This window comes from Akebia trifoliata, chromosome 16 (assembly GCF_017979445.1).
Source record: "Akebia trifoliata isolate Shusen 1 chromosome 16, ASM1797944v1, whole genome shotgun sequence".
Classification (NCBI taxonomy): domain Eukaryota; kingdom Viridiplantae; phylum Streptophyta; class Magnoliopsida; order Ranunculales; family Lardizabalaceae; genus Akebia; species Akebia trifoliata.
The window spans coordinates 5,157,366-5,177,940 of NC_141390.1; the positions used below are offsets into that span (position 1 = coordinate 5,157,366).

The 20,575-nt window shown below is 33.5% G+C and overlaps 2 protein-coding genes across 3 annotated transcripts; both read left to right on the forward strand.

Annotated features, from left to right (window-relative positions):
• The first annotated feature begins 1,520 nt into the window (after positions 1–1,520).
• Positions 1,521–10,649, forward strand: LOC147382402 (uncharacterized). The gene is made up of 3 exons (XM_086429361.1): positions 1,521–1,619; positions 3,207–3,780; positions 10,344–10,649. Exons 1-2 carry the CDS (start codon positions 1,532–1,534, stop codon positions 3,644–3,646), a joined length of 528 nt encoding a protein of 175 aa, XP_086285487.1. The 5' UTR covers positions 1,521–1,531; the 3' UTR covers positions 3,647–3,780; positions 10,344–10,649.
• On the forward strand, positions 7,834–10,649 carry LOC147382403 (uncharacterized). 2 transcript variants are annotated; one of them, XM_086429360.1, is made up of 3 exons: positions 7,834–8,190; positions 9,703–10,220; positions 10,326–10,649. In XM_086429360.1, the coding sequence occupies exons 1-2, from the start codon at positions 8,103–8,105 to the stop codon at positions 10,206–10,208; spliced, it is 594 nt and encodes a 197-aa protein (XP_086285486.1). In that variant the 5' UTR covers positions 7,834–8,102; the 3' UTR covers positions 10,209–10,220; positions 10,326–10,649. The 2 variants fall into 2 exon arrangements, with proteins under 2 accessions (XP_086285486.1, XP_086285485.1); XM_086429359.1 differs by having other exon boundaries at positions 7,834–10,220.
• Positions 10,650–20,575: the final 9,926 nt, after the last annotated feature.

Genomic DNA, 20,575 nt, shown 5'->3' on the forward strand with positions numbered 1-20,575 from the left:
TTATGCTTCCACGCAATAGTCCCCGAATGGCATGGTGGGTGTCGGCAAAAAACATTCGACAATAAATGTAAAAGGAACAAGGGAAAGCTTACTTAGCAACTAAAATACTCGCAATGCATTAGGTTTAGCCTCCTTCCAATACACAAGAAGATTTGAAAGTTCCCAGATAGTCAATGATCATAGATTACAGTCAACCATCTTAAATTTAATCCCACTTTCCATTTGGAATATATTTGATTATCTAAATTATTGATAAATAGAAGTTAAAGGGTGTCAATGAATATCCCTTTAAGATATGTAGAATAAGAAAATAATTAAGAGAAGCTAAGAAGAAATATAAAACCTTATTTATTAAAATAATATCTATCCTACTAAACAAAAAGAAGTCTTGCAAAACCCAAACGCCTAAACATAGGGGTGGAGCCACGATTTTCTTTTAGTGGGGACAAACTTAGACTTAATTGGAGGGGAGGGGGCAAAAATTGGAGGGAGATGAGGGAGAGGGGGCAACAGGGTCAAACAGGGCATATCAGTAGTTCAAAATACAAGGGTATCTCGAATTTAAGTATAAATTCAAGGATATCTAAAGTGCCCAAAAAAGTTGAGTGGGGGCAATTGCCCCAATGTATCACGACTCTTGAATCTGAACACAACTTGGATTTGCTCATTCCTTAACCGCATCAAACCAGCAATTTTCCCATCTTTTAAAGTAAATATAAAACCAGCATAAAGTTCTTTAAGTTTCTATGTAAATTGTGAGCAATTTTCCCGATTGCTTAATCCAAGAGATTCATACTATGTTAAATGTCTTATTTCTAATCAGTATAGTTGTACTTCTAGTCCTCTTTTCCATTCCAGAATGGTTATAAGCCTGGTATTCCATCTTGTTTCAGCACTTACCGAGATTGAGTTGACTCATCCTATCTCGGACCAGTAAATCCTCTGAGATTGATTTGTAATTTTTATACTTTTAGTTACATAATTATTTTTTTCTCTTATAAGATGGATTCATTTATATGTACTCAATCAAAAAATCCATTATTCATTGTTCTAATATAAAATGGATTCATATATAATTTTATTCTATACAAATCACAAGTGTATTGTTATTGAAATTTGATTATTATTATTATATGGAATAAAACACCGAACTAGTTGACTTGTCTGAATTTTGAAAATTTTGAGCCGAGTAATCTTGGATCTCAAACAAGTCAATGTGACACAAGATTTACATGTTTGCTCATTCGAACCCATATGAACAGTAAAAATAGACTCAGAGTGGGGCACGCTTTAAAACCATGGGTATGACAACATAGGAACACTAACAATTAGTTCCCAAGGATCTACTTTGGTTCTATGTCAAGAAAAGAATAAAGAAGGAAAGCAAACTACTTTACTTCCCTAACAATGTAAGTATAGCTTCTTTATCTAATTGATACTCTTCACTACGATACCAAGTCTGAGTTTTATTTAAGGAGAAGAAGAAGAATAGCACAACTTAATTCAGTGAATCCAAAGAAGGAAAACAAAAATGGTGAAACAAATTTGTTTGAATGGAACCTGGGATGATGACAAGTTTTCTTCCCCAATGCCAACAATTGGCCTATACATAGCTGCAGGTACTTCGCATGCCTTTTTATGATTTGTGATTTATTTCATGGATTATATAATAGAAAGCCATGGATACCATGTAGATTTTTAAAACTCAACTCCCTTACGCTCACTCTTCTTGCAATTGCTTCGAAACTCCCAGTAGATCTGACCGCATCAATGCCTTCTGTTCAAGACCAACTCTCTAAGCTTAGTGGCACTGTCTTAATATGCATCTCTATGTGTATTTTCATTCCTTCACTCGGAACTCAGAGTCATTCTGAACGTCTTTCGAACATACTTTCCTTGAGCATCTTCGTAGTAACAATTGTTGTGAATGTCTGTATCCAAATGGTTACTGGTGTCATATTCTTGTTCATAGTCGAACATGTCATAATCATGTCATGCATACTACTATTGCTTGCAATGTTGTGGTTCACTTTAGATTCTTCTCGGTGGGAAATTTTCCACTCTTCTAGCCCATTTGATGAACTTGAAGAAAAGAACCCTCAAAAGTCAGAGAGTATGATACAGATATTGAAGTCAACTTATACAAATAGTTGTACAAATAACCCTGAATGGGCCTTCCTTAATTCCCCAACGGGCTTATTTGTGTGCATGCTATCTGTACTTTGTGCACTAGTTCTATCACAAGCTGTACTTCAATCTCTTGCTCTTAAGAAGGTGGATTTTCGATGTGGGATTTCCGATTATAAATGGTCAATGTGGATCGTTGTAGTCACTCAGATTTTCACTGTCCTAGTAGGAGGTACAATCACCTTATTTAGATGGTGGTTAATATTCGAAAATTTGTTTGTGCAAATGAATGCTTACGAAGTTTTATCAACTTTGTCAAAGCTCCACATTTTTTCTTTGTGGATTTTATCAAAATTTTCAAAGCTCCGCACTATTTCATTCTTCAAAATCTCTATAAAGCTTTTCATGATCATCTTCCAAACTATTAAGAGGACTGTTTATATGGTATTCATGGCAGTGCAAGTGATTGTGGTCTGTCTATCTTACCTGTTATATTTAATGCTCAAGATACCTTTCTTGTGTGCCAAAAAATAAAAAAATTTGTTGTGGGGAACAAAGAAATGGTGATGAGTATAATATGGAAGAGTGGATACAGAGAAACTGTGAATATGACATGCAGAGATGGATGGAGAAATATGAAAGGAATATACCAACTGATGATCTTATCCAACTTCTTTCCAAAACTTGTCGATCTGAAGAGCCATTTACCAACAAAGTTTCTTGTCTTTCAGTGGTAATCTTTATAAGAATAGCCGCAGCTGCATTACCAGATGTCCTAGGTGCTTCTCTAATTCGTACATTTGACGAAGCCTTTGGAATCATTTATTTCATTGACCAGAAAATGAATATCACAGCCGAAGATAAAAATAAACTTGTAGTGGGAAAAGAATTGTGGATGGAGAGGAACAACCCATATCATTGGTTGCATAAGAAATTCATTAAACCATTGGTAATGAAATTGTATTCTCAATCTCAATTTCAACCTCCATTGGACTTATATTACGCACTTTGGCTTACTGAAGAATTAAAAAGATGCGATGGAGTTTCCAATCTTTTTTTTAATGCAGAGCATTACGCAGGTAGTGGTACGCAATATAGCAAAAGAGTTGAGTATGCAGCTAGAGAAATACGAAACATTTGTGAATTGATCATCGGACAACAGCCAAGACAAACCTTCTCATCAATCGACGAACTATATGGTCTCATGGAGCAACAATTTGTGGACATGTTGCACTTTTTCCTCTCTCAACTCCCACTTGCCATATTCAAGCATCTTGTTGAGAGCCCCATTCAAGAACGTGAAGAAAGAGCAAAATTTGTGCTGAAATTCCTTTACAACCTTGGACCTTTGGAGAATAAAGTCAATTGGTCATTTCCTGATGGGACTGGTATCACTAGCTTGATAACCCCTCAAGTTCCAACTATAGACATGCAGCGTATCGAACCAGTGGAAGGCAATGTAGATGCAGATGTTGCTCATCGAGTGATTGATAGTGATGAAATTCAAGAGCTTGTTTGAATAGCCTGGAGGCAAGTACTTTTTTTTCACTTACTATTTTATTAAGTTAGATGATATTTTTATTTTCTCCTTAGGACTAATTTTTTAAACAATTTTTTTCTTTTTTTTCTGTTTAGGATAATCAGGAGGGGAAGGTCTAGACCCTCCAATAAGCATGAAGTCAACAGCAGCTCCAAGAAAATATTGGAGGCATTCTAATAACTCACCGCCTGGAAGTATTGGAGGCTCCAAGAAAATATTGGTTTAGTCTTAAGACCCTCTAATAAGCACGAAGTCAAGAAAATATTGGACCCTCCAATTGTTATTCTGTTTCTTAGGAAATCTTAGAAGTGTTTAATTTCTTTTTCAATTTTTCTGCAAAATTTTCTTTTGTAATCTATTAATTAGGGGTATGCCCCTAGTATCTATAAAATTTTATGTGATAAATAAATCACTTTGTTTGCTTAGTAACACCAAATGATCCTAGCAATCTAACTTCTTCTTATGTAATTAGTAGGTCTTCTTGATCTCTTGTTTGACCAATAAAATCTATAGTTGTTAGAAGAAGAAGAATTATGGGGCACTTCAGGACAGTCAAAGATGAGGTGAAGCCTCTGAAAAATCTGTAGAACAGATAAAAGAAGTGAGGAAGACTTCGTCTATAAGTGTAAGAATTCATATTTAAAGCAAATTAAACACAACGAATTCATCATGAAATGAATTCCTTAAAAAATTTAAGTTTGTAAAGTAAAACAAATAAACCATCTAAAAACCTTGAACCTCAAACTTCAATTCAAGAACAAAATCTCCACCTTTTTCAAATCTCTCACCAACCCATTCTAATAAATCACGAATTCCATCAAAATCTGAAAATAAATCGTCAAATTTCAACCATAACCGAAATCACAATCAAAGTATCTCCGAAAAGCTTGACTTCGCAGCTAAAACAAATCAATTTCATCAGAAGAAACAGAATAACAAAAATATTTTTACTTAATATAGAGAAAAACCCACAAGAATATAAGAATCATCTGGCTTTTATAAGTGATGACATGGCCTGATTATGAAATACAAACTACAATACTACCCCTGAAGTTGGTAAAAAGATTCAATGGCATTGAAATTGGAATTTCGACATTGCCCCAAATTATTATTAATTTTTTTTAATAATCCAGTTATAGACAACGGACAGAGCCCGTATCTAGGCTATGCCCAGTCCAGAGACCATGGTTTGGTTCAAGGACACATGCAATGCCCGGACATCACACGCACCAGATAAGTAAGAGTGTGCCCTTGCGGAATGTTCATTCTGGGCATTGAACTCACGACGTACCAACATTAACCATTCAAAAGTATACTCCCTTCATTTTCAAATAATGACCCCTATCTCTATGTAGGTCATATGACAAAAGCTTGAGACCAAAGTAGGAATCACGGTCTTTCATTCAATTTTGTCTAAATTCATATTTTTATTATTTCAAATGTTTAGGGATTCAATCCTTTGTACCTAATGATAAATAAAAAAATTTGATAGGTGATTTACCAAAATAATCATTGAAAATTGAAAATTCTCAAAATGGCACACTATTCATGTTAAGTTTAGAATCAGTAATTTATTATTTTAAGAATTAAAATATTTTTCTTAAAGTAGGGAAAAAATTCAATATCTTATAAAACATACATTTTTTTAATTGTTTTATTGAAATTAAAAGGGGGAAAGTATTTACTATTTTATAGAATAGGAAAAGAATCCCACTTTGATGAAAATATTTTAATTCCAAAAATGGTAATAAAAATGAATAGTGTACAGTTTTCGGTTTTTTCATTTTTTGTCTATTTGTTTCGGGAATTTTCCCTAAAAAACAATAATTTTCTTCTTTTATGGACTCCCCAATGATAACATGAATTATTCATGTCCTCACACCCAAGAGAATAATCATCACAAAAAGGAGTAAAATTCACACTAATTTCTTCAAATTCCATACTAAATTTTCAAAATAATTGTTTTACTATAAATACTTTGAATCCAACAAATTTAATTTATAGTGTCTTTAACAAATTCCCATCCCACTACCCCACATCACATCAGAATATCATTTAATTTATTAAAGAGACAATATAAAAGAGCTCAAATTCACCCCTCCCCTTCCCAATCCATCATCATTGCTTATGTTTGTAGGATATTTAAAATTATAATAATAATCCAAACAGATAAATTTCTCATCATCATGATATATGATCAAAAAGGGTATTACTGATTGGAAATAGAAGATAATCCATAACGAGGAAAAAAATCTTTTAATTCTCAAATAGTAGCTCAACTAGTGAAGAAATTAATTGCCTTCATATGCATATCTATCCTTTCTCAAAGACTTCCCAAGCATGAGTGTTTAGCTACTTACATTCCAAAACTTGACCACTTGTTCTATATTGATTATGGCCCCAAAGGACAAAAAAAACTAATATCAGGCATCAGGATCTAATAAAGTTTTTATTAAGACTAGAGCATAGAATGTTTGAAGTTTGGCCCTTCCCACTATTAAAATTTTAATGATCCGATCTGGATTTTGGTTGACCATGTATTTTATTTGGATTAAAATGATCATAATGAGAAATTCAGAAGTATAGGAGTTGTTAATGCTTTATGAAATTATCAAGGTTAATAATAGTGTGTAGTTTGTATTAAGAAGTTTTATGGGATTGTGGTTTGAAATCAACGACGTAAGTTTAGGGTGGTTTGCAAATTTTTATATATAAATTGTAGTGAATCCCATTAAATTTAATTTTAATTTAAAGCGAGTGATTGAGTTGAGTTAAATGAGTCGAGTGGGGTAGTGTTGTGTGGTGTTTGGTGTGGTTAGTTTTGAGCTGCATCATGTGTTAAAAATAAATGTTATTTATATTTATTTTTTAGTTGATTCAAATAAAAATTAATTTTGCTTGTGTCAAAATGATATTTGAAAATTACTTTATGATTGGTTAAAGAAGCAGAATGGCTTGAAAGTCCGTTTCCCTCAAAATCGGAGAATCCTCACTGTACATCTAGCATGTGCTAATGTGGTAAGGGGGGATGCCCAACCGATGCTTCAAAATGTTAAAAATAAGATGTGGAAGGGCTGGGAAACGGCTTTGGGTCGTCAAACCATTGATGAGAGTATCAAGCAAAAGGCAGGACATATTGAAGGTTGGATCTCGAATCTAGATGACATAAAGGAAGTAGAGATGTTTAGTGTACATCTGGGTAGAGTTCCAAGTGCCTAAGACATTGTAGGTAAGCCACTACCAACACAGATATTGGTTCTCATAGAGATTATTGGATAAGACCCTATTATTCTCTATCCGAAGTTTTTCAGTTTTGAGACCCAACCTAGTAAGATACAAGTCCATAATGTGGTCTGCTTGGCACCACCCTTGCTATGCCAAATTGATCCCTAGGAGAGTATCAGTGTCATCGGAATCGATAATGAGAGTGATGCCTCGAAAAGAGATGGTGAATGATGGAATAGAGATATCAACGAATACAAGTGAACGGTAAACTCCCAAATGAGCTCCTCAAATTATTTGTCCTCGTCAACGTAGAAAAGAGCACCCCTACCACGCTCTGTGAGCTCATCTAAAAACCAAGCCCCTTGGTTGGACTCAAAAACTTTCTAATAGGCTTCTCCAGAGAAGATAATACAAGTTTGGGGGGAATGGTTGTGGAAAATAGGAGGAATCAACGAGGCTATTGGAAAATTTAAGCTCCTGCAACATAAGGGGATGCAATACGACTTTTAAAATGTGTAGCACAATGATGGCGACGCAATTGATGATCAATAGGTCGGAGTAGAGTCACCACACGATGATCTCTGTAATGGCGTGGTCGAAATTCAAAAAAAGATGGAGGGGAGAGAAACAACTGACCAAAGTTGAGAGGGTATAAGAGTTGAAGAAGAAGAAGTGAGGAAAATAAGTTAAGGGTTTACAGTTTTAAAAGAATAGAGAGAATTTTCTAGGAAAATACATTTTCCAACATGGAAAAGTCCTAGAAAATTATTTTTTCAAGAAAATCTTATGTGAAAAATAAATTTTCCAAGAAAATTTTCTTGAAAAGTTTTATAGATCCCTGAACACTGTTCCTTTGGTGGTTGGTTCAAATAAATAGAGAGGATTAGAAAATATATCCTACATGGCATTCCAATCATCAAATTGGAAGTCGAACTATATGAGCACTAAAAATAGACTCAGACTCGGGCACACTTTAAAACCATGGGTATGACAACAAAGGAACACTAACAAATAGTTCTCAAGGTTCTACTTTGGTTCTATGTCAAGAAAAGAATAAAGAAGGAAAGCAAACTACTTTCCTTCCCCAACAATGTAAGTATAGCTTCTTTACCTAATCCATACTCTTCACTACATACCAAGTCCGAGTTTTATTTAAGGAGGAGAAGAAGAATAGCACAACTTAATTCGGAAAATCCAAAGAAGGAAAAAAATGGTGAAACAAATTTGTTTGAATGGAACATGGGATGATGACAAGTTTTCTTCCCCAATGCCAACAATTGGCCTATACATAGCGGCAGGTACTTCTGCATGCCTTCTATTTATGATTTGTGATTTATTTCATGGATTATATAATAGGAAGCCATGGATACCATGTAGATTTTTAAAACTCAACTCCCTTACGCTCACTCTTCTTGCAATTGCTTCTAAACTCCCAGTAGATCTGACCACATCAATGCCTTCTGTTCAAGATCAACTCTCTAAGCTTAGTGGCACTGTCTTAATATGCATCTCTATGTGTATTTTCTTTCCTGCACTCGGAATTCAGAGTCATTCTGAACGTCTTTCAAACATGCTTTCCTTGACCATCCTCGTAGTAACGATTGTTGTGAATGTCTGTATGCAAATGGTTACTGGTGTTATATTCTTGTTCATAGTAGAACATGTCATAATCATGTCATGCATGCTACTATTGCTTGCACTGTTCTGGTTCACTTTAGATTCTTTTAGGTGGGAACTTTCCCACTCTAACCTTGTTGATGAACTTGAATGGAAGGCCCCTCAAAATTCAGTGAGTATGATACAGACATTGAAGTCAATTTATATACATAGTTGTGCAGAAAACCCTGAATGGAACTTCCTTTGTTCCCAAATGGGCTTAGCTGTGTGCGCACTTTCTGCACTTTGTGCACTAGTTCTATCACAAGCTGTACTTCAATCTCTTGTTCTTAAGAAGGTGGATTTTCGATGTGGGATTTCCGATTATAAATGGTCAATGTGGATCATTGTAGCAACTCAGATATTCACTGTCCTAGTTGGAAGTACAATCACCATACTTAGATGGTTGTTAATATTTAAAGATGTATTTGAAGAAATGAATGTTTACGAAGTTTCATCAACTTTTTCAAAGCTCCACATTTTTACTTCGTGGATTTTATCAAAATTTTCAAAGCTCCGCACTATTTCATTCTTCAAAATCTCTATAGAGGTTTTCATGATCACCTTCCAAACTATTAAGAGGACTGTTTCTATGGTATTCAAGGCAGTGCAACTGATTATGTCCGTTCTATCTTGTCTGTTATATTTCATGCTCAAGATACCTTTCATGTGTGCCAAAAAAATAAAAAAAAATTGTTGTGGGGAACAAATAAATGGTGAATACTGTGGTATGGAAGAATGGATACAGAGAAAGTGTGAATATGACATGAGGAGATGGATGGAGAAATATAAAAGGAATTTACCAACTGATGATCTCATCCAACTTCTTTCCAAAACTTGTCAATCTGAAGAGCCGTTTACCAACAAAGTTTCTTGTCTTTCAGTGGTAATCTTTATAAGAATAGCCACAGTTGCATTACCAGATGTCCTTGGTGCTTCTCTAATTCGTACATTCGAAGAAGCCTTTGGAATCATTTATTTCATTGACCAGAAAATGAATATCACAGCCAAAGATAAAAATAAACTTGTAGTTGGAAAAGAATTGTGGGTGGAGAGGAACGACCCCTATCATTGGTTCCATAAGAACTTCATTAAACCATTGGTAATGAATTCTCAATCTCAATTTCCACCTCCATTGGATTTCTATTTCGCAGTTATTGAAGTATTGAAAAGATACGCTGAAGATTCCAGTTCTCTTTTTGAAGACGATTGTTTTGGATTTCGTGGTTTGGAAGGGATAGAAAAAGATGAGTATGCAGTTAGTGAAATACGAAACATTTGTGAACTTATCATCGGACGACAGTCACGACAACCCTTCTCATCAATCGACGAAGTATATGGTCACATGGAGCAACTATTTGTGGACATGTTACACATTTCCCTCTCTCAACTCCCACTTGCCATACACAAGCATCTTGGTGAGAGCCCCATTCAAGAACGTGAAGAAAGAGCAAGATTTGCGTTGAAATTCCTTTACAAACTTGAACTGTTAGAGGATAAAGTTCATTGGTCATTTCCATATGGAACTGGTATCACTAGCTTGATAACCCCTCAAGTTCTAACTACAGACATGCAGCGTATCAAGCCAGTGGAAGGCAATGTAGATGCAGATGTTGCTCATCGAGTGATTGATAGTGTTGAAATTCAAGAGCTTGTTTGAATAGCATGGAAGGCAAGTACTTTTTTTTTTTCACTTATATTTTTTATTATGTTAGATGATAATTTTTATTTTCTCCTTGGGACTAATTTTTTAAACTATTTTTTTTTTTCTGTTTAGGATAATCTGGAGGGGAAGGTCTTTGAAGTCAAGAGCAGTTCCAAGTAAATATTGGAGGCATTCTAAACAGTTATTATGTTTCTTAGGAAATCTTAGAAGTGTTTAATTTCTTTTTCAATTCCTATGCAAAATTTTCTTTTGTAATCTACTAATTAGGGGGTATGCCGCTTGTATTTATAAACTTTTGTAACAAAGGTCTTACCAGGGGAAGCATTAACTGGCTTTTATAACTCATGACATGTTCTGATTATGAAATACAAACTACATAACTACCCCTGAAGTTGGTAAAAAGACTCCAATGACATGGAAATTGGAATTTCGACATTGCTCCAAATTATTTTATTTTATTATTATTTTTTTTTATAATCCAATATCCTGTGGACAACAGATGGAGCCCGTATCTGAGTTATGCCCAGTCCATAGACCATGGTCTTGTTCAAGGACTAGTCCTGAGGCACATGCAATGCCCGCACATCACACGTACGAAATAAGTAAGAGTGCACCCTCGCAGAATGTTCATTTTGGGCTTTGAACTCATGACGTACCGACATTAACCATTCAAAAGTATACTCCCATCATTTTCAAACAATGACCCCTATCTCTATGTAGGTCATATCCCAAAAGCTTGAGATCAAAGTAGGAATCATGGTCTTTTATTCAATTTTGTCTAAATTCATATTTTTATTGTTTCAAATGTTTAGGGATTCAATCCTTTGTACCTCATGATAAATATAAAAAAATTAATAAGTGATTTACCAAAATATTCATTGAAAATTGAAAATTCCCAAAATGGCACACTATTCATTTTAATTTTAGGATCAGTAATTTATTATTTTCAGAATTAAAATATTTTTCTTAAAGTAAGGAAAAAATTCACTATTTTATAAAACATAACATTTTTTAACTGTTTTATTGAAAATAAAAGGGGGAAAGTATTTACTATTTTATAGAATAGGAAAAGATTTCCACTTTGACAAAAATATTTTAACTCCAAAAATGGTAATAAAAATGAATAGTGTACTGTTTTCGGGTTTTTCAATTTTTGTCTATTTCTTTTGGAAATTTTTCCTAAAAATCAATAATTTTCTTCTTCTATGAACCCCCCAATGATAACATGAACTATTCATGCCCTCATACCCAAGAGAATAATTATCACAAAAATGAGTAAAATTCATACTAACTTCTTCAAATTCCATATTGAATTTTCAAAATAATTGCTTTACTATAAATTCTTTGAACCCAACAAATTTAATTTATATTGACTTTAACAAATTCCCACTACCCATATCAAAATATCATTTAATCTATTAAAGATACAATATAAAAGAGCTCAAATTCAAACCCCCCCCCCCCCCCAAAAAAAAAAAAAAAAAAAAAATCCATCATCCTTGCATATGTTTGTAGGATATTTGAAATTATAATAATAATCCAAACAGATACATTTCTCCTCATCATGATATATGATAAAAATAAAAAGGTATTACTAAACAAAAATAGAAGATTTTTCATAAAGAGGACAAAAAATCTTGTAATTCTCAAACAGTAGCTCAACTAGACAGGAAATTAATTGCCTTCATATGAATATCCATCCTTTCTCAAAGGCTTCCCAAGCATGAGTGTTGAGCTATTTATATTCCAAGGCTTGACCACTTGTTCAATATTGATTATGGCCCCCAAGGACAAAAGAAAATTAATATCAAGCGTCAAGGTCCAATGAAGCTTTTATTAAGGCTAGAGCATTAAATGCCTTGATAGAATGTTTAAAGTTTGACCCTTCCCACCATTAAAATTGTAATGATTCGATCTGGATTTTCGCTGACTATGTATTTGGATTAAAATAATCGTAATGAGAAATTCAAAATTTTAAGAGTTATTAATGATTTCTAAAATTATTAAGGTTAATAATGGTGTGTAGTTTGTATTAAGAAGTTTAATGGGATTGTGGTTTGAAATCAATGACATAAGTTTAGGCACTACATGAAAATCCCAGATTTTCAATTTTGATATCATGACTAATAGATAACAGATTTTCGATTTTGATATTATCGACAACAGATTTTACAAATCTACCTCAAGATTTATAAAATAAGATTGCAAATAATTTTATTGATTTGATAAAAATGAGAGTACAAATCTCAATGTTTTCCTTTGATTATCTCCGGGCTTCGCACCTTATAGGTTGAGAAGGATTTCTTGGCCTTCTAAGAAGGGTTTAGACTTAATCTTCTTTTTAATCGGAATCTCGGTCTCTTGAAGATATTTTCTTTATCTTTGGAGGATGGCTTGAGGTTTTTTCTCTAAAAGGAGAGCTTCTGTCTTCTGAGAGAAAATGATCCAGATCTCCTCCCAATGAGGGATGCTTTGGTATTTATAGATTTAAATGTAATTTAACTTTTCAATTATTCCCTAACTTAAAGAGCTTTAATTGGTTTGTTTAAAGGCTAAACTCGTCCAAATCCAATTTTAAGGATTCTATGAATTGTTGATGGGCCAAACTCATTTATTTGGGTGTGAAGCCCAATATTTAATATGTGGATCACTTAACTTTTTTTTAGATCATGGATCTTATCTGCGATAGCCCAAACATATAAGGTCCATCTCAATCAATGGGTCCGAATAAAAATGTATAGGCCCAAGTTTGATTTTAGGGCTTTCCAATAATTTATAAAGCTGCAAGGTCTCTTTAAATTTTTTTTTATGCCTACAAATATCATGACTAATAGATAACAAATTTTGAATTTGATTTCATGTTCTTAAATTTCATATTTTCATTTTGATGTCATCATTTATAGATTTGAGATTTTGATTTTACTTGGGCTTCATCAAATCTATATAATTCAGATTTTCGATTTTATTTTAGAATTATCAATAACTTTGTTTGAATTAATTAGTTGTAAGACTATCAATTATTGTTAATTCTCTATTGCCATTAATGGAATATTTATTACTTGATAAATTTTTATAATAAAATTTTTGTGCAATATTATTGTTGTTGAAACCTTTTGAAAATAACCTATAGGTTTAGTAAATATTATAGGACAATTTAGATGTACATAAATTTTATTAATTTTGTAGCCACTAAAATAACCTAAATTAGTAAAATTTATGAAATATCTAATTACATTAAATTTTGGTCATTAGGATGACATTAAACAACAATAATATTTATAATTGCAAACTCAATTAGGTAAATGAGATTAAATCAAAGGAGAATTTCATTTAACTAATTAAAATTTGGGTAAGATAATATAATTTACATGAATTAACATAATTAGGATTTGATACTCAAAGATAACAAAACTGACTGAATAAATTATAATAGTCTTATAGGATAATCTAATTAGTTTATTACCCTAAAAATGAGTGAACAATAGATATATCTAATTTAACCTAAAGTATAAATTTAAGTAATATTAATAAGTTCATCATTATCAAATATAACTCAAAGCACTTATCAGAGTATTGTCGTTATTTAATTATAATACCTGGTTTATTGCACTCTCATGCATCTACCATCTCAATTCTTATTGGATCAAATTTTTCAAAATGGTATGACCACATCCAATTCAATCTAGGTGTTCAGGATCTTGACTTAGCGCTCATTTCGACAAAACCATTTAGGAAATGATGAACCATGGATAAATCTGAACTGAAAGTCAGTATGATTCTTAACCAATAAATTTGAACATTTTCAAACTCAAAAGAAAATACAAATCAAGTTAATTCTTCGAGTATAAGTTCATCATGGAGTGAGGCTAACATTTAAGATATGCGGGCCCTAGAAAATTGACCAGATGATAGTAATTTTCTTGTTCTATGGATCCCTAATGATAACATGAATATGTATTCATATCCTCATACCCAAAAGAATAATCATCACAAAAATGAGTAAAAATCACACTAACTTCTTCAAATTCCATACTGAATTTTCAAAATAATTGTTTTACTATAAATTCTTTGAAACCCAACAAATTTAATTTATAGTCACTTTAACAAATTCCCACTAAAAATATCAAAATATCATTTAATTTATTAAATATACAATATAAAAGAGCTCAAATTCAACCCCCCCCCCCCTCCATCATCCTTGCTTATGCCTGTAGGATATTTAAATTATAATAATAATCCAAGCAGATACATTTCCCATCATCATGATATACGATCAAAAAGGGAATTATTGAATGAAAATAAGAGGTTGTCCATAAAGATGACAAAAAATCTTGTAATTCTCAAACAGTATCTCAACTAGAGAGGAAATTAATTGCCTTCATGTGAATACCTATCCTTTTTCAAAGGCTTCCCAAACATGAGGGTTGAGCTACTTACATTCCAAGGCTTGACCACTTGTTCTATATTGATTATGGCCTCAAAAGACAAAAAAAATTAATATCATGCATCAAGATCTAATAAAGTTTTTATTAAGGCTAGAGCATAGAATGCCTTGATAGAATATTTGAAGTTTGGCCCTTCCCACCATTAAAATTGTAATGATCCAATCTGGATTTTGGCTAACCATGTATTTTATTTGGATTAAAATTATCATAATGAGAAATTCAAAATTTTAGGAGTGGTTAAAGTTTTCTGAAATTATCAAGGTTAATAATGGTGTGTAGTTAGTATTAAGAAGTTTAATGAGATTGTGGTTTGAAATCAACGACGTATGTTTAGGGTGGTTTGCATTTTTTTATTATAAATTGTGATGAATCTCATTGAATTTAATTTTAGTTTAAAGCGAGTGATCGAGTTGAATTAAATGAGTCGAGCGGGGCAGTATTGTATAGTGTTTGGTGTGGTTAGTTTTAGCCCCATCATGTGTTAAAAATAAATTTCATCATGTGTTAAAAATAAATGTTATTTATGTTTATTTTTGAATTGATTCAAATAAAAATTAATTTTGTTTGTTTTAAAATGATATTTGAAAGTTACTTTGTGATTGGTTAAAGAAGTAGAATGGCTTGAAAGCCCGCTTCCCTCGAAACCGTGGAATCCTCACCGTATGTCTAGCTTGTGCTAATGTGGCAAGGGGGGTGCCTAATCAATGTACCAAAATACGAAAAATAAGATGTGGAAGGGCAAGGAAACGGCTCTAGGTTGTCAAAGTATTAATGAGAGTATCAAGTAGAAAGCGGGATATACAAAAGGTTGGATTTCGAATCTAGATGACGTAAAGGAAGTAAAGATGTTTAGTGTACATCTGGATAGAGTTTTGAGTGCCTAAGACATTGGAGGTAAGCCACCACCAACACATATACTGGTTCTCATAGAGATTATTGGATGAGACACTTTTATTCTCAATCTAGAGCCTTTCAATTTGGAGACCCAACCTAGTAAGATAGAAGTCCATAGTGTGGTCCACTTGGCACCACCTTGTTCTACCAAATCAATCCCTAGGAGAGCCTCAATGTCGTCAATACCAATGATGAGAGTGATGCCTCAGAAAGAGACAGTGAATGATGGAACAGAGAGATTAATGAATACAAATGAATGGTAAAACTCCCAAACGAGCTCCTCAAATTATTTGTCTTCGTCAATGTTGAAAAGAGCGCCCCAACCACGTTCTGTGAGCTCATACCAAAGCCAATCCCCTTGGTTGGACTCAAAAACTTTCTAATAGGCTTCTCCAGATAAGATAGGGCAAGGTTTGGAGGGCATGGTAGCAGAGAATAGGAGGAATTGACGAGGCTATTGGAAAATTTAAGCTTCTGCAACATAAGGGGACGCAGTACGACCTTTAAAGTGTGTGGCACAATGATGGAGATGTAGTTGATGATCGATCAGTCAGAAAAGAGTCGCCACGCGATGATCTCTGTAATGATGCAGTTGAAATTCAAAAAAGGATGGAAGGGGGAAAACAATCGACCAAAGTTGAGAGGGTATAAGAGTTGAAGAAGAAGAAGTGGGGCAAACAAGTCAAGGGTTTAGGGTTTAAAATAATAGAAAGAATTTTTTAGGAAAATGCATTTTCCAACATGGGAAAGTCTTAGAAAATTAATTTTCCAAGAAAATCCTATGCGAAAAATAAATTTTTCAAGAAATTTTTCTTGAAAAGTTTTATAGATCCTTAAACATTGTTCCTTTGGTGGTAGGTTCTATTAAAGAGAGAAGATGAGAAAATGTATCTTACATAGCATTCCAATCATCAAATTGGAAGTTGAAGTATAGATCAAGGGTTTCTTCTCCAAAAGTGGTAAGTTTATTGTCTTCAACTAGACAGGGATAAATTTAATCTGGATACACAAGATTGCTCAAGTAGGAATCTCGTTCTTGAGATGCAGGAATCTCATTCTTGAGATGTAGGAAGATGGAGATAAGGCTTAAGCCTTTGTCCATTGGTCTAAAAGATACTGCCGTTTGAGGGATTGAGAATCTTGATGGCTCGATGTGGAGTGAATGTTATGAACAACAAAAGGTCCTATTCATCGAGATTTCAACTTTCCTAGAAAAAGATGCAATTTGAAATTGTAAAGAAACACCTTCTGATCAAGGTGAAAACTCTTCCTTTGAATGTGCTTATCGTGCCAAGCTTTGGTAGGAGCTTTATAGATGTTTGCACTATGATAGGTGCCATTTCTTAGCTCTTCCAATTCATCAAGTTGGAGTCTCTGATTTTCACCCACTTTAGTAATGTTGAAATTGAGGTGTTTCACCGCCCAATATGTTTATGTTCCAATTCTATTGGGAGATGACACGTTTTACCAAAGACTAACTAATATGTGAACATATCAATTAGGGTTTTCAACGCAGTTCTGTATGCCCACAATGCATCATTCAAGCGTAAGGACCAATCCTTCCTTGTTAGATTGACTATTTTATCTAAAATGATTTTTATCTCTGAATTAGAGATTTCAACTTGTCCACCGGTTTGTAGGTGATACGGGATGGTCATTTTATGCATTATGATGTACTTGGGCATTAAAGGTTCAAAACTCTATCGCAAAAGTTTGTGCCACTATCGCTGATAATGGCATGGAGTATACCAAATCTGGTGAACACTATATCCTTGAGGAACTGAACAACAACTTTATGATCATTTGTTTGGCATGTCGTGACTTCTACCCATTTCGATACATAGTCTATTACAACCAAAATATACTGAAATCCATGTGATATAGGGAAGGGACTCATAAAGTCGATGCCCCATATATCGAAGATTTCGATAATCAAGATTGGTTGTTGGGGCATCTTGTTTCTCTTGCTAATCTTTTCCAAATGTTGGTATCTATCACAAGATTTAGCGTAAAGATGTGCATCTTAAAAGATAGTGGACAAGTAGAAACCATATTGTAGGATTTTTGCGAAAGTCTTTTTACCTCAAAAATTCCCTCCATTGACATAGTTGTGGCAAAATACTATTTTGATCTCCATTAGGGATACATTGTCGAATTGTTTGATCAGGACAGTAATTGAACAAATGCGGATCATCCCAAAAACACCATTTGGATTTGGAAAAAACGGCATCCTCTCTTACTAGGTCCATGAGACGGGTGTTTTCCTTGTCATGAGGTAGTTAACAATATCAGCATACCAAGTCATGTCAAAATTGGAGATTGACAGGATTTGCTCATCAGGAAAATTCTCAGAGATTGGCTGTGAGTTTGAACTTGTCACAACTACCAACTTGGACAGGTGGTCAGCAACCACATTCTCACATCCTTTTTTATCTCAAATTTTGATGTCGAACTCTTGAAGCAATAGGATTCATCGAATTAACTGTGTTTTAGCATCCTTCTTAGCAAAAAGGTATTTTTAGCGTAGAATGGTCTGTGAAAATCACAAATTTGAACCCAATTAAGTAAGATCAAAATTTGTCTAATACAAAAACAATTGTTAACAGTTCTTATTTGGTGGTCGAGTAATTGAGTTGAGCATCATTAAATGTTTTGCTTAAATACTGAATAACGTGGGAGAGTTTGTCTACTCGATGTCCTAGAAGAATACCTATTATGTAGTCAAATGCATCACACATCACCTCAAAGAAAATAGTCTAATTAAGTGGTTGGATGATAGTTGTTAAAGTTAACTCAGTTTTGAGTCTTGTCCCAAAAGGCCATGTAAACATTGTTTTTACCTGGTCTACTAGAGCAATCGGGATTTGATTGTACCTCGAATATCCATCAAGAAAGTAGTAAAAAATATTTTTGACTAGTCTTTCGAGTATTTGGTAGATAAAATTGAATTTGGTAGATAATTCAGTTCGAGTTATCGAATTCAATTTCCTATAGTTTATACATAATCATCACCCAGTCTAGACGCAAGTAGGGATCAGTTCGTTATCTTGATTGGTCACGACTATGACATTTGACTTCTTTGGGATAACCTGAACTGAATTAACCTATTTATTGTCCGAGATGGGATATATAATGTCTACATCTAACAATTTGAGGATCTCCTCTCAGACAACTTCTTGTAAGATCATATTCAATCGCCTTTGTGGTTCTCACAATGATTTTAAATTTTCTTCAATGTGGATCTACTACATAACTACAGAGGGGTTGATGTCCTTGATGTCAGTTATGGTCCAATCTATAGCTTCATGATGCTCTCATAGAATATCAAGTAATTATTTCTCTTGGGATTTTTTAAGTTTGACGAGACAATGACTGAAAAGGTTTAAACATTTCCTAGAAACGTATATTTCAAGCTGTCTGACAATTATTTCAATTCAAATTTGGGAATCTCTCTAATTGATGGAGAAGATGAAGACAATGACTGTTTTCATTTTGAAAATTCATCAGAAAGACGAATTCGATGAGGGAGTTAACATCCCTGATAGATTTCTCTATATCAAAATCTAGGCCTAAGTACTCTTCTAACGAGTTAATATTCCCCATTTTTTCGAATATGTTATTGACCAAGATGTCGATCATGTTGACCTTTTCCAAATCATCTATATTAGTGGATTGAAATTTTTTATGGAAGACATTCAATTTGACCTTCATGTCTTTAAACACCAAAGTCAAGATTTCATTCCTACATTTGATAACGGCATCAAATGTTATCAAAAATGGTATGTCCAAGATGATAGTAATGTAGCTATTTGGGTTGATGATAGGTTCAGTGTCAAGAACCACAAAATCAACTAGGAAATAAAAGTCCTTAACTTTTATGATAACATAATCTAAAATCCTCTTAAGAACCTTAACTGATCTGTTAGCTAAACTCAAGATGATATCATTAGGTTTGAGTTCCCCCAAACCTAATTGTTTGTAAATAAAGAACATGCGTAGGTTTATGCTGACTCCTAGTTCTAATAGATATTTCTCGATCATAGTAGCCTCAATGTGAATAGAAATTGTTGGACAACCAAGGTTTTTAAATTTAGTCACAATTTTTTGTTAAATCAGAAAATATGATTGGGTTGTCATCACAGCCTCCTTAGGCACTAGGATTTTTCTCTTCACTGTGGTGAGATCTTTAAAAATTTTGACATAGGAGGAAATCTGATAGATTGCATATAAGATGGAGATATTGATATGAAAGTTCTTGAACACTTCTAAGATCCTTTCTAGTTGGTTTATTTTCCTATTGTCTGTCAGCCCATGTGGAAACAGGGCTTTGGAAATGACAATTTGGGGTTCACTTGATGGATATGTTTCCTTTATTCGTGTGGCCCATTAACTTCACGATTTGAAGTTTTAATTGCACAAAGATTCTATAATGATAATAGATATCAACATTGAAAGAAATCTCAATATCGTTAGAATTAGAAAGTATTGTTTTAAGGTAAGTAGAAGACCTAGATGAATAGGAATCTTGTTAAAAGAACTCTAGGCCCTCCATCTATAAAAGAGGATCGGCAACCCCATAATAGTGAGTGGAAAACACACATAAGGTAAGGAGTTTTGAAATAGTGATATCCATCAATCACTAGAACCATAACCGTTCCATATAGAGAGGAGGGAAAATGCGAGTCTAGAACTAAAGGATTTGTACTATTGGGGTTTAAGCACTTCGAGAAACACGTGGATTGTAAAGGCATACCTCCAATGATTCTTGAATCAACGATTTCATTATGAAACAAGGTAAGTACCCTAACTTAATATAATTTACATGAATAGTATTATTAAGATATGTAATTGATTTTGATCCTATTGGAAATCATAGTTTAAAAGTTATGTTAAAGATATGAATGTGTAAAATTTTACTTGAAGAAGATGTAGTTACAGCGGTTTATATGAATCTTAGATTTTCTTCCCAAAATGGCTTTGATTTTCTCCCAAAATCTAATTAGTTGGAATAGTTATTTAGGA